The sequence below is a fragment of the Cynoglossus semilaevis genome, chromosome 13 (genome assembly GCF_000523025.1).
Source record: "Cynoglossus semilaevis isolate Cse_v1.0 chromosome 13, Cse_v1.0, whole genome shotgun sequence".
Classification (NCBI taxonomy): Eukaryota; Metazoa; Chordata; class Actinopteri; order Pleuronectiformes; family Cynoglossidae; genus Cynoglossus; species Cynoglossus semilaevis.
Genome location: NC_024319.1, coordinates 11,978,258 through 11,993,049, shown reverse-complemented (window position 1 = coordinate 11,993,049; position 14,792 = coordinate 11,978,258). Strand labels below are relative to the sequence as shown.

The window sequence follows — 14,792 nt, the reverse complement described above, 5'->3', positions numbered from 1 at the left end:
AATTGTTTGTTGAAAATGTACAGTTTACACATGTACAGAAAGTCTGACTTTTAATTAGTTACTTAATATTGAATTATGAGTGATTCTGGAACTCCTGTGGCAGCTTATACCTCAGCTATCAAACCTTGAATGGTTTTAGCTCCATGGTGTTTGGATGGTGTTACTAATGAATTTAAAAGAATCAGAAACTGTTCTTAGTTCAGGCATTTTGCCAAACTGCACATTTACTTAAAAGGAAAAAAAAAGTTTCATTTATTTTATTTAATCTCTGTTTGCAGTGTGCTAACAGCAAGTTTGCTCAAAGTTTGCTTTCATAGAGAGCAGTTCAAAACAGCCGCCGGCCTTTGGCCAGTTTCACTAACAATGTTGAATTCCTCACTAGAAAGCCCAGTGGTAGATAAAAAGGATTCAGGGTGAGCAGGTAAAAGAAAAACACTTTAAATTGGACCACAAAATGCAGTGTCGCCAAAACCTCGTATCGTCACCGTAATAAATTAGAAACAGTTAGCAACAATACACAGTCAGCAAGGCAATTAGGATGAGAAACAAAACTCATCTGTTATTGGCCCACTTAAAACCTTGGCCTAAAGTTTCAACTTAAACACTCAAGTGTGTGTGTGTGTGTGTGTGTGTGTGTGTGTGAAGGATTGCACGCACATGTGTGCACACACATTAATTTCTTGGAAACCACAACAAATCAGTAGAAATAGATCTACTACTATTACAACAGTTGTACAGACGTAGTTTCACATCACAAACAGTGAGAGCAAAAGGAAAGGAAGAAAGATTTTAACAAGGAGAAATTCAAAGAGGAATGGAGAGGAAACAGCACATGGTGTTAAATGTCCACCCTAACAGTGAAAGACACAATGAAGTGGGTTGAGATTCAATAAAAATTTTCCTTCAAATTCTGGTGCTTGAAATGCTTGTCCCCTGAAGAGAAGCTAAATTCACCCATTTGGAAAAGCCTGAGATCCCTCCTCTTCTCCCTCCTCCTCCTCCTCCTCCTCCTGGTAAAATGAATAGTGACTTACTGTGGTATATGAGCCGGAACCCCGCTGCTGTCACCTCCTGGTCGGAGTAGAACTCCAGCCAAAGGTAGTTGGAAGTGCTGGTGAGGGACAGACCTTGCATCACAGTGCCTGTGTAGGTGCCAAGGAGTGGAGAGCCACCATCTTTGCCATCATACACCTGAACAGAGACAGAGCGGCACACGATGACTTTTATTCTGATTCAGAATGTGAGGCCAAAATGGAGCAAATTTATATGGACAGTTAAAAGTTACCACTGACGTATATGAGCAACCGTTAAGTAAGCAGTTATGTGGAGCTTTTACAGCAAAACCAATAATCTAATGAGCTGAGAAGATTAGACTGAGGTGACCGTAACTGCTCACACTGATTTGATGCCGTGTACTGGAAGAGCCACATTATCAAGAGGGGAACAGGAATATTAATGTCAGCGCAGAGACTGTTGGAGGTGTGCCTGGATTTGTTATGTTTAAAAAACTGCTTGAACAGCTGTGGATAATCAAGAATCAATGTGAATCAATATTGAAATTACACCAAACTGGTGTAATTTAAACCAAACTGTATTACACGTATACAAGTGCATTAAATACAATTACTGTATATATTGTAATAGTCGTTTTTATTTAAGGTTCTTTTTTATAGAGTTTCGTTAGGAAAACGCAGTAAATCATTGAATTCTTACTCTGAGTGTTTTTGACAGACCACTAGAAGTGTGTAGTGGTGTGTTCATCTGCTTTGGCACTGCCCTCTACCTGACATGTCTCTGCTTCTGTCAGATGTGCAGGTGTTTAGATCATATTGAAATAGAAGATGGGGCTAAGAAAAACCCTTCAATGGCACGAATGAACCTTCAATACAAAGCTGCTGTTTTGACACCAAAGAAGAAGTAGCTTAAGGCTTAAGGCTCAACCTTGGTGGAGAGTCAGTGTATGAATTGTCTAAATAACATTTTTGTAATGTAAAAGTTGGTGGTGATAATGTGTTTGTAAAGTTTCGGGATGCTGCACTGCCACACAGGCCACCAGGTTCATTAATCGTACTTATAGCACACCCTGCAGGGTGGGAAAGGTAAAGAACATGCATTGTAGTTAGAAACACCAAAATATATCCTTCATAAAAACTTGATTAATTCCAATCCTTCCTTCACTTTCCTAACTGCAATCTACAAAAAAGAACAGATGCATTACTACGCCACTGCATGTTTCTGATCTCACATGGTTAAGTCAAATGTTTTTTATCGTCTCATGTGAGTTAATTCAGCTTTATAGCACGATTAACACATTTCTGATGGCGAGAAAATGACAACATACAAGAAATGAACATCTTCACGACACCATTACAACAGCATGGAGAGTGGCCTCCAACACTGATAATGGTAGCATTACGCTAGACATCTGCATCCTTAAAATGGTGCATTCCAGCTGTAACACATGGATGACACAGTCATTTACATCACAATAGTGGTGCTTACCAAAACTACTGAAATGCCCTTGAGCAAAGTAATGAGTCCTTTTCTTTCCAGAATGAGGCTGCTGCCGCTGCCGCAGCTGCTCTCTGGCCTTTGCACGAACTAACAAGGCAAAACAATTCCTCCAAGTGTTTTCCACAGTCACTGTTTTTGTTTTTTCTACACGAGCACCAGGCTCTGCCTCAAACATACACGACAATAAAAGGAACGATATGACTATCTAACGTGAGCCTCTCTAGGTTCTCTGTTTATTTGCTAGTTTTATGCGACCAAATGCATCGTGTTTACCTTGATGACGTCGCCCTGTGCCAGCTGAAAGGTGCCGGCGGTGATGTTGATGCCTTTGCCGGTTTGGACGTGAATGCTGTACACACATTCGTGGCTGTTGTCGTAGTTCATCGGGTAATTCGGTGACAAAAGAACTCCCTCATTGCTGGAAACCGTCGAGCCACACTCAGCTGCAAGAGAAAGGACAATCAGGAAGACAATCAAAAACCAATCAATAATATGTATTTAGGAGGAATTATCTTTCAGCTAAAAAAAGGAATACTCGTAATTACTTCATCAAAGACCTAAGCTTTTACCTTCAGCCTACTTAACACATGGCAATCCTATCTTATTATCCTTCTAATAAATATTTATATCAAAGATTGTATGTAAAGCAACAATCATTGGGTGCTGCAGTGGATGATTGGGAATAATGCATCTTTCCACAAAATGTTTTGCTGCACAATTGTTTTGCTATGTTGTTACATAGATTGAGTAAATATATACATATATTCATTTTATGCCATTGTTATATTTTATGTCTTCTGTTGTAACCGTTGAAATGTCTTTTATGTTCACTGGAGGACAATAAATGTTGAAATTGTTCCACCTGTGGTGGCCACATTTATCAACTATCAATTTGGTCGAGGCCCTAACGTTGTTTTCTAAAAAAACCCAAAAGCAACACATCACTAGACACAAACAACGCTTTAGCAGTAAATGTGCATTATGTACAAAAAAACATAAAGAAGGAATAAAAGCAGATGACCACGTACCCACACACCTTGGCAGAGGTGCACTCCACATACGGCGGCCACCTCCCAAGCACACAATCTCCCTCGCCCCCTGCAGACGATAGCCTGTGTTGCAATAGAACATCAGCAAGTCACCAATCCCAAACTTGGATCCCGTGTGCCAGCCAAACTGAGGAGACCCCGGGTTCTCACAGGGCTCAAGATTGTATTCTGAAAACAAAAATAAAACAAAAAATCCAGAATAACATTAGAAATATTAAATAAAATCTTTTGCTTTTTTTCCCCAGAAAATCCAGAATCTTTTGCTTTTTTTCCTTGCTCAAGGACACCACATCCAGTTAGGATGCACGGCAAAAGATGGAAATCCCGTCTGCCTGGATAAATGACGGGCTCTCTAAGAAAGAAGCCACCTTGTGGGCAGTATTTTTGGCTGTTGGTGGTGTAATCCTCTGAAATGTAAATGAGTTAACCCAGCCTGCATGAGACCAGGGTTGAACTTCCTGCCTTTGTTGTCTCATAATTTACATCTGAACATTTGTAGAGCTATTGTATGAGCAGCTATTGATCTCGGCACATTAGCACATTATAGCAGCCCCTGGCTCACACTCTGGCCTCAGAGCACTGGCAATTTCATTTTTTTTTTTTTTACCAAGGTCACAAAATGTTAAAAAATGATTCCTAATCGGGAAATCTATAGATGCTAATTACGAGGCAGGCAGGAAGACACTCTCAGACACACACACATAGAGTAACTTTCTGAATATTCATGGCTGCATAACTTTGATGATTCACTTCAACAACCAGCAGGCAAACATTTAGCCAGGATGCTCATGAAGCACAGTCTCTTTTCTCGAGTTTAGAGTCTTTCTCCCTTTCCTCCCCCACTCCATATCTCTCTCTCTCTCTCTCTCTGTCTGTCTCTCTCCACCCTCTCCATCAACCCTGCTCACTCAGCATCACCATCTGTCTCATCTCCCCCTCTAAGTCTCCTATTGCAATGCATTTCTTCATCCCTTCAACCCTACATGGGGCCCTTTTATTCCTGTAAACACCTCCAGCCCCACATCTTTACCACCCCCGCATTAGTCCTGAAGACACTGACCCACATGACATGCTTTGATGATCGCTGCTATCACGGTCATACACCTTTTACTTGCATGAATTCACTGTCTCTTAATTACCCTCCGTGGCACGGACGACGTGGAGCCCGCTCCCACTCTCCCTGACAAATCACTGCTCACATTAGACTTCTTGTCACTAAGTGAGACGTTTTCAATGCATTTTTTCAAGTCCAGCCACTAAAACTTTCTGAAATCTTTCCCCTCCATTCTGCCTTCCTTACAGACACCATTAACCTCATCACTATTCTCTTTACAGCACCCACAGAAGAAAAAGACGTATACACCTGCATACCTGAGAAGGAGATGTTGAATCCCTGCAGTGATATGGAGAAGTCAGAAATGAAACGGAGCTGGGCCTTGAAGTTTCCGAACAGACCGGCATTGACCGGCGCAGGCCTGTCTGAGCCGGTGAGTCGAGCCAGTGGCTGAGCAAAGCTGCCATTCTCTGTTATCAGCAGGTAGTCATGGTGATCCTCAAGGTGGAAGGAGTGGAAAGTGAACTGGACACCTGGGAGGTAACAGTCAGAAGATCATTTGAAAAATGAATGAGGAGAAAAATAGTATGTAACAGAAAAGTAACAAGGAATCTTCACAGCCTTTCATTTAAATTACAATTGGGACTATTTAATAAAACACATGCACTGATACAACACGTTCTTGACTCTAGTTTATTAAGACATTAATTTAAAGGTAAGAATGTTTTATTTGAAAAAAAATTAAGAAATAATCATTAAATAATAAATGTGCCAAACCTTTGTAAAAAATTACTGTATTTGAAGGTGAAATGATTATGAAAAATTGATTATTTAAAGCACACGTATGGTGTTCCTACCTTTTCCGTGACTGACTTCTACAGTCCATGTGCAGTTTAAAGAGTTTGGATACAGCTCTGGGTATCCAGGTGACAAGATGATTCCTCCAGGTCCTCTGATGTCCCCCCCACATGATGCTGTGAATGAAGAGGAAGGATAATGAACCTAATCTGAATAAGACAAATCAATTAAAAAAACTAGCATCATTCAGTCATAAACCTCCAGACAATTACATTTTCTGCTCGCTGTGATGTCAATAATATTATCATATCATTTGATCATATAAATATTATATGTAAATGATGGTATTGGAACTCATTCTGTAGTTTTGTTTTTTTCTTCTTCACACAGAATCAATCATCTCTGCATGGTCCATTGGACTGCAGACCTACAACCCACTGAGCAGGAAGAAAAAAAAAATGACTCATACATGTTACTACAGACAGGGAACGTCCTGCCAGATCTGTTCTACCAAATAATAAAACTAAACTGGAAACCCACAGATTTAAAGCCTGGGTGGAAGCTAACCTCAGCTAATACTTGATAACTTTTTTTTCTCCGTCTTTTTGCGTGTGTATCTTCTCTGGCCTGATTGCCCCAAGGGGGGGTTTGCAGTCAAATGCACAGATGCTTTCCACCAAACAGAAAATGCTGTAGAAATGTTATGCATGTACACAGCGTTAAAGTAAAAGCTGTCAGATGATGCTTTGGAGGATCACTAAGAACCCCGAGGCTCCACAGCTGCACACATCAACCACCATCTTCTCCTCTCCCCCCAACACTCCTGGGCTTCTCCAACCAGCATCAAACATCAAGGCCTGCGTCTTTACGCACAAACAAAATTATATCAAGTATTTCATTAATGAAGCAAAATTTCATAGGTCATTGAAAGTTGATGAGTATACTTGGCAAACAGTCCAATCCAGATCTGGGAACCAATTTGACACGTTATATTTATAGATAGAGATGAAGAAATAATTCTTACAGAAGTCACTGGGATGAAGGTGTATAAATGTCACCTTCAAGGATATTCAGATGAAATACTACAACAATTTATTACTGTGTTTTGTCTGTCCAGACAGTTGTGACTTTCAAGTAGTTCATCTATACTGTTACGCCTCAATAGCTACGACAACGGCACAGAATAAAACAAGCTAACCAAATAGAAAAGGTTTCCAGAACACAAATCTGAATTTGATATTTACATGAATTCAACTATTGCTTGTTTCTCCCAGCTAAGTTGCAACACCGATTTCTGGTTTTATCCAGTCACAACCTAACACTCACTGCAAGTTCTACTTCCACTGCAACAATGTAAAAAAATCCATCTGTACTTTTTTTGAGTGCAATCAACTGTTTCACCAGTTCATATAGAAACAGATCTATTTTATATAGAAACCACCTCCAGGGCAGTTTCTACCTATTGGAGCTTCTATCAATCTTTCCAAATTCGCTTGCTCATCACTTCTCTTCAAAAATCAAAAGTATAAGTTGCACGCTGACCATCTGGCTTTGAAGTTGGGTGTACTCTGTCTCCTGTATTCAATGATTCATAACACACCGTGTATGTTTTCACACCGGAGGGACGGATTGGTCTGAAAGAAAATGTATTTTTCCATGGAGTCTGTTTGATCAGTCACTCGCACATTTCCGTCTGTGATATAGAAACTCAGTTAGGACCTCAGGTCACATCTGTGTCGTGTATGTGCATGTGTGAAACGCTTCAGAAATGGGTTAAAAGGCATGTCACGGTTCACAGATTGTTTAAGCTGTAAGGGCTGTTCATCTCAACAGTAATTCCATCGTTCGGCTGACCGTCCCGTGCACGTACCATCACAGGAGGGCAGCGGGTGGCTCCAGAAGTGGTTCTTCTCACAAAGCAGTGGTTCGTCATGACTCAGTCTGTATCCTGGGTCACAGAAGAAGGAAACCGTGGATCCAATGGACAAGTCGTGGCCGAACCTCATTCCGTTGACCGGGATCCCAGGGTCCATGCAGGAGTATGTGTCCAGTGTCACTACTGGAGAGATCGAAGTCAACCAGTTTAAAATGGGACAACTGTCGTGTCAACTGATGTACGAGTTATATTTGACTTTTATAAATGCCATGAGTAGGTGTTCACTAAAACTTCAGTAACTTTGTCTTCTTCACTTTAGCAGATACTGATCAGACGTCAATCTGATGTTTTTCTGTTTCTTCTTTAACAGCATAGTTTTAAAGATGTTTTCTATTATTTGAGGCAAAAAATAAACAGATCATATCCTCCATTCTCATTTACTTTCAGTGAATTACATTTTTGAGCAGAATCCGCAGAATGACCCTTGGGGCTAAACAGGTGAAGATATAAAAAGTCTCTTACATCCCCTCATTGTGTTACTACACTGCAATTTTTACAACATTACAACAATATAAATGAACTCTCCATTCATTTTGGTCTAAAATAGTCTATAGTCATAGAACCTCTGATAATAGTTCTAATAAGACTTCAGTCCAGGTTTGACCAAATCTAAGTCTATACAATATGATTTCTTATTGAAAAAAAAGTCATACATTTGAATGGAATATTTTAAATAAACCATACGAGCTTTAAAGCTGCATCAACCCATACTTTTTAAAACACTAAGAAATGTAGGATATAACACCTTATTTTATCTTCCCACTTTCTCTTTTAGTTACACATAAACAGGTCAACCAGTAAAAAGAAAGGTAAAAAAGCTACAGACGACAGAACAACAACACACACACACACTTGGTGGAAAAGCTTAAATCGCCTCCATCTGTTAAACCATTAGTTCTGTTTCATAAAAACTATTAAGGAGACCACTGACGCAGCAGTAACAAAGACGTCTCTCAGACATTTCATTCAATGAAAGAAGGTTAGTTTAAAAAGGTCTTTTGTACAAGAAAAGTGCAACAGATGTCCACACAAAAGGACATCAACTGCAAAAGACAGTGGGTAAAAAAATTAAAAACCAGAGACGACTTAACACAGTATAAATAATAATAGATAAAGAAATATACTGCTCATTAAAATGACTGTTGTTTCCTGCAGTAGATCCAAATAAAACACACATCTATATATGTATGGCTTGACCTTTCTTTTTTCATATGCAGATTCATCTTGCCTTCTCTATCACACAGAGCAGCATTTATGTATGGTCACAATCACAACTACTGGAATATAAGCCACAGTGTTATTTCAGGGAGTTTCATTTACTGATTGCTGCAAACTGTTGCTTTTCACTCAGAGAATTCAGGCTTAAATGTTCTTTGTTGTTTATACCTAATACAAAGCCAATGTTTCAATGACTGGACACTAATATGAATAATGTACAAAGAGCAGCTAAAATAAATTCATTGTTATTGCTCTTTCATCTGTTCAGAGTCAATAATGTGGACATGATTACAAACTATATCTGAGTGAAAGGTACAATGTCATAAAGCATTAAAATGTGTCACACAGCATTGTGGGTATTTGATTTTTCACAGAAAACAACTTTGTTTGCGGTTCAATTTTTGAAAAACAGCTTAATTTAACCAGCTGGTTTCCATGAATATTAAGAAAAATGAATTAATCTGGTACACATCATTAAGACACAGAACATTTGTGAAATTACTCACAATTGGAGGAGAAATATGATTTTCATCAGGAATGATGATCAAGTTGCTTAAAATTAATTCATATTTTGTTTCTCTAACAATGTTTTTTATTTGAGTCTGTGCTAAATTAGTTTCATTCAATTCATACTGCAATCAAAGTGTAGCAGGCTTAGCCACAGTCTGCATCAATATCAATAAAACACTGGTTCATATTTTGTGACCATTTTTATGAGTAATTCTAGTCCAAAGAAGTCAACTTTATTTGACAATCTGAGTTCATGAACCAGGATGTAATAAAGTTTCATAAAGTCAGGCATCTCTTCCAAAGCTTTTCTCTAAGCAGGATCTTCTCCACTCAACTACTACAGACACAGTTAAAGCATCCTCGTGTTTAGGAAGGACATAAATAAAACATGTTTTGCAAGTGTGCAGCATGACATCCCAGCCAAGGTTCTGCCAGCAGCCGTGTGCCGAATGGATTAGGAGAAGCTCAACTACACGAGGATACACAACCTAGATCTGTGCGCATTTCTAAGTTCTCCAGAAAGTCCTTTGTAGTTTCAGAAGGATGTTCTGCATCAACAACTGTTGCAGAAAATAACATCACAAGGTTTTCAAGTTTGGGAATTCCAAAAAAGGTAGCTGCTCTTAAAGAAACACGTGTGTAAAATCACTTGGTGATTTTAATTATTTATATTTCAAAGTACACTCCAAAAAAGCCTTATCTCACCTTCGTAAAAGATCTTGAAGCCACTGTTTGATCGACTATTGTCTGTGGTGAACAGCAGATACAAGAAGTTACTGCTGCTGAATAGGAACTGAGGGACCTGGGTTCCATTAAAGGAGCCGACGAGAGGAGAGAGGAGGTTGGGTCCATCATGTACTTCCAGGAAATCGTAGCTCAGTTCAGTTTGAAACCTCAATGGTAAAAAGACAAGACAGCGAATGTTAGAGAATAGGCTGTCAGAAGAATACTTGTTTCCTGTATTATACTAATATTAAGTTTGACAGATAGTTGAAGTTTGACGGATTATCTATTCAAAACCCTCAGATCACATTCCTTCAACAAATGGTTTGGTGAAGGCAAATCAAAGAACAAAGAGCAGCTGCGACTGTAAGATAAATGACTTTGGATCATTTCTGCTCCCACTCATTTTATTTCTGTATCACAAAACAAGTGGCATCAGCACAGACTTTCAACTTCTCTATTAATATTAATGAAAACACTTCCAGACGTTTAGACGTGATGGTTATTGCTTAGAGCTCTATGTATTCACCCCTCAGATCATTAAAAAAAAAATATGATGACACTTCATGATTGTTTCCTCTTCCTTAACTTTAAAAGGTAAAAATCTGCCTGCGTACAGCAGTCTGGTCAAAGTGAAACTTTTATTTTAACCTTTGGATAATAAATGTCAGAAATTAGACTAAAATGGAATTTTAAATTTACTAACTGACATTTTTAAGCATGTTTATTGTGTATTTATTTATTTATTTTATAAATGGCTTGATCAGAATATTGACAGAAGTGACAGTAGTTACTGCAATCTTAAAAGGAAATGGTTTTCAAATGCCAACAATTAAAAAGAATTTTGTGGGGGTTTTTTAAGTATCCTGTAATAAGCATGAACCAGTGTCTACAAATTTGATTTCTTTCATGTTGTCAGTAGTCAAGTTGTAAATCTTACATCCTATGACTTCTTCTCAACAAATTAGCAGGAAATGTCCTGCCAGCAAGTAGTTTTTTAACACGATCCTCATTAACCTCATGTGTAGAATCTAGACAACAAACTACATGAATACTACATGCAGTGGGCTGCACGTCGCTAATGGGGAAGGTTTTGTTGCTTTTCGACACGTCTTACTGAGAATGGATTCGAACCTCTGCTTAATAATTATAATTATAAAAGAAATACCTCTGCACAGCTAGTTTATATTTAGCAACACGCCCCGCTTTTATCAAAATTTCCACAAATAACAATACACCTATCAGTTTCAGATACCTGTGATTTTTATTCACATATTGTTAACATTTAAAAAAAATGGAAATGTGTCATATTCTGTGCCACCACCTCAGACATAAAAAGGTGATCAAAGAAACAGCCTGTTTGTTGATTCTCACTGAAGTTGAACTGAAGTCACAGTGGATTCATTCCTATGTGCATTGAAGAGCAGCTGGAGTTCCAGCGTGCATGTAAATCTGCAGTTACATGTAGAGTTCAGCTGCTCTGGACAGTAGTACATGAGAGAATGAGGTACTCTTTGTGTGATATTATATATCTGTCTGTACCGGCTGAGCTGTTGCAGTGCACTCACTGTCACACTCACCTGTCAAAGCTGATCTTGATGGAACGTCCTGGTTCCGCTTCAATGACCCACTCACAACTCAGTGAGTCTTTGTAGTAGCCGGGCCACCCCGGGGACAGGATGACACCAGAAGGACCTGAGTAGTGACCTCCACAGGGAGCTGTAGGAGCAGACATGGTGAAATATCATGGGATGGCAAACAGATAAAGCAGGAAACCTGTTGGCATAAAGACAACACCCTAGGGTAATCTCTCTGTACCAACATTCAGTACAAAAACATGAGATGAGTCACAAAAAGGGCTGGAGTTACACAAACAGCTAAAAATACCAGAAAAACAGCTCAGAGCTGAGTGTTCCACAAAAACCTCCACACTTTTCCTCCTCCTCCGGACAATACATCTGTCCTCTATGTCCAGCATGTTTTTGTTATTTGCTATTCCATTAAAGTACCTTCACATTTGGGAATGAGTCCGCTCCACATCACTTTGCCTTCCTCCAGATGACATGTGATGGTGTCAGCCCCCTGTGTCTTGATGAAGCCCTCCTCACAAACTACAGAGATGGAGCTCCCCAGCTGGAAACTATCCCCAAAGCGTCTGGCATTCAACGGTATGCCAGGGTCAGGGCACTCATTACGGCCAAAAGCTTGTAATGAGAAGAAAGACAACAAGATCGAGTGACAAACGCTGCTGTGTCAGTGGGGAGGAGTAGGTAGATAAGGGAAATGAACGCAGCTGTCTGAGGGAGTAAAAAAAATAACAAACAGGTGTTTTCACTGCAAACCTGGGAGAGACAACAACCTTTGTCTTAAAGCATTGGAGAAAACAGGAATTTAAGTAAAAGACAAAGAGTTTCCGTGCGTTTTGAATCTCTAACCTGCTGTCAGATTACCAGGTCAGTAAACGCTAACACTTCAAGATTGAGTTTCATTTACCAAAACAGAAACAAATATGTAAATAATCACCTGAAGTTGTTTGTCTATCCATAAAGGCTCTGCTGTAATTGTCCCACCTTATAGTGTCTTACTGTAGATGGTTTTTGAACACAGCAGCTGCTTATGTTCAATTGTGAACAGGTTTATTATTTATTTATGGGCCATGTTATTTCTTCCTGAATATACTGCACATTGGACCTTGGACAACCCACATACACACACCCCCTCACACACGCCATATAGTCCGTATGTGTACAAATCCTGCAGATTTAGCAGTAATCCTCATTCCATGTTTACGGAAGGGTTCCTGCAGAAGCAGGATATGCTGACAAAAGGTTGAACCCTCACTGAGCCGCCTGTATTTGATGCCTCTCTGCACTGGTTTTCTCAGGTGGCAGGGTATCGTATTGTTTATAAAGTACAATGGAGCAGAGCTCTGCAGGCAACACAAGTCCTACAAGCAGGCCCTGAGGTAATTATTGGATGTTAGGTCGCTCCACAAAGCACACAACAATGTATAGGTACAGAGGAGACATAATTCATTCATTATCTAGTAATAGTAGCTAAATCCAGGGTCCAATATTTCAATCGAATACTCATAGTTGTACTTCAAATGTGGCGATCCAGCGATCCGATACTTCATGATGGCTTTTCCCTTCAACAAGCTGCATATCCTTCAGCCAGTGTTGTGTTCTCCTACTGCAGATCAGTGTCTCCTTGTCCTCATGAGGACAGTTCATTTTAGTAGGTCAACAATGTTAGCAGCGTTGAGGTATTTCAATTTATTTCAGTGTAAGATTTGTTTTGCTACCACACTAGCAATTTCAGGAAAACACCTGAAGATGTGCCATAGTACTGAATGTGCTAACGCTTCTTCTCGGCACGTGGATGATGAATTTAACCTTTTTACTTAAGTTCTGTTTCTGTACAGTTTGTAATGATGCTTCATAATAGTCATTTATACTGTAATACTCTAAGTGTCTGAGCAGAAAAACAAATCGACTGAACGATGACTCACTGCTGTAGGTGATGTTAAAGCCCCGCCCTGACATCGAGTGATCGGCCTGAAACTCCAGCTGCAGCACGTTACTGTTGGAGGTAAGATGAGAGGGAACCTCAGCGCCCGAGAATCGCCCCAATATTGTTGCTCCTGATTGGTCGCCATCTTTGATAGTGAGGAAGTCATAGGGAGGTTCCAGGTCAAAGTCATTGAACGCCAGGTGAATTCTAGAGCCTGGCTCAGATATAATCAGCCACACGCAGTTGAGGTTGTTCCCATAGCCTTCTGGGTAGTCGGGCGACAGCACCGTCCCCATGGGAGCGGTGAAGTTGGAGAAACAGGGAACTGTGTAATGGAAGATGTAAAATATATTAGCGATGACTTCTAAACAAATGAGAAAAGCTGTTGTACAGCAACAGAAGAAAGAACTCAGACCGCCCTGTGGATTCAGTCATGACAGGATCCTGCACGAGGATCAGTACAGAATTATGTCAGCTGTGTATAACTAGCTCAGCAATCAGGAGACTGCAGCGCTCCCATGAGTGCTGAGTTGTTGTAGCAAGAGGGCCGAATAAGAAGGATACACATAGAAGACTGTACAAAATTACAGAGCAGTAGAGGTGCATAGGATTACTGCACTTTGTCCCAATGGACACAGTTAGCATTTTTTTTAAAAACTCAGGGAAGCAGGTTTTTATTATGGATATGGGTTAGGTACAGTGAATCTCACCAGAAGCACTTAGTTTGTCACTGGAAAAATAAAATGTACAGTACAGCACACGTTTCTCTTCTCATGAGTACTTGCTGGGATTAACTGTGTGAACTCTACCTCCTTTTTCAACTCAACCCCAAATAACTACGGCGCATAAGCAATCAATTTTCTATTTTACATTACGTGTGAAGCTGTTTACACACGGCGCACCGCATGGTCATTTAGCAACACTCCAATTAATCCTCCAATAGTTTAATGTCATTGTGAACTTTCCAAGAGTATAAGTAATAGCTTCATTAGCCATGGCGAAATAATTTAGTGCTGGACTCACATATGCAGATGGGGATATTAGCCGACCACTGATTGTTGTTCTGGCAGGTTATTGTCCTCTCCCCGATGAGCTCAAATCCAAACTGGCATTCAAAGCGCAGAACATCTCCATTTAGAAAACCACTGCCCTCTTGGTAGCCGTACAGAGGTGTACCAGGGTCTCCACAACTCTCTTTGTCAATTTCTGTTTGGGGGGAAAAGGATTTTAGAGAAACCAGAGAGAAAAAATAAGTGTATGTAAAATTTAATCTTTTGTTTCTTTCTTAAATAAACACAAAACAGAAATCTATAGTTTAGAAAAACCACTTAAACCTTTGTTAAACGGGCAAAATGACACAGAAAAAGATGCGTTGGCAAAATGTCTGAAACACTTTACAGAGTTGTAGTAACAGAGACAAAGTAAAACTGCAGAGGGAATAGAAATACCTAATCTAATACACAGGTCTAGAACCTTT

General features: G+C 39.7%; 1 protein-coding gene across 1 annotated transcript in view; it reads right to left on the bottom strand.

Annotated features, from left to right (window-relative positions):
* Positions 1 to 14,792, bottom strand: part of LOC103388616 (CUB and sushi domain-containing protein 3) — a 189,517-nt gene that overhangs the window by 109,869 nt on the left and 64,856 nt on the right. The window contains exons 13-23 of the mRNA XM_025061476.1: positions 14,339 to 14,521; positions 13,314 to 13,640; positions 11,812 to 12,006; positions 11,383 to 11,521; positions 9,785 to 9,972; positions 7,286 to 7,474; positions 5,475 to 5,591; positions 4,935 to 5,150; positions 3,543 to 3,731; positions 2,788 to 2,957; positions 1,035 to 1,191 (exon numbers count right to left, since the gene is read on the bottom strand). Coding sequence (XP_024917244.1) covers positions 1,035 to 1,191; positions 2,788 to 2,957; positions 3,543 to 3,731; positions 4,935 to 5,150; positions 5,475 to 5,591; positions 7,286 to 7,474; positions 9,785 to 9,972; positions 11,383 to 11,521; positions 11,812 to 12,006; positions 13,314 to 13,640; positions 14,339 to 14,521 — 2,070 coding nt within the window. The remainder of the gene's footprint in view (positions 1 to 1,034; positions 1,192 to 2,787; positions 2,958 to 3,542; positions 3,732 to 4,934; positions 5,151 to 5,474; positions 5,592 to 7,285; positions 7,475 to 9,784; positions 9,973 to 11,382; positions 11,522 to 11,811; positions 12,007 to 13,313; positions 13,641 to 14,338; positions 14,522 to 14,792) is intronic.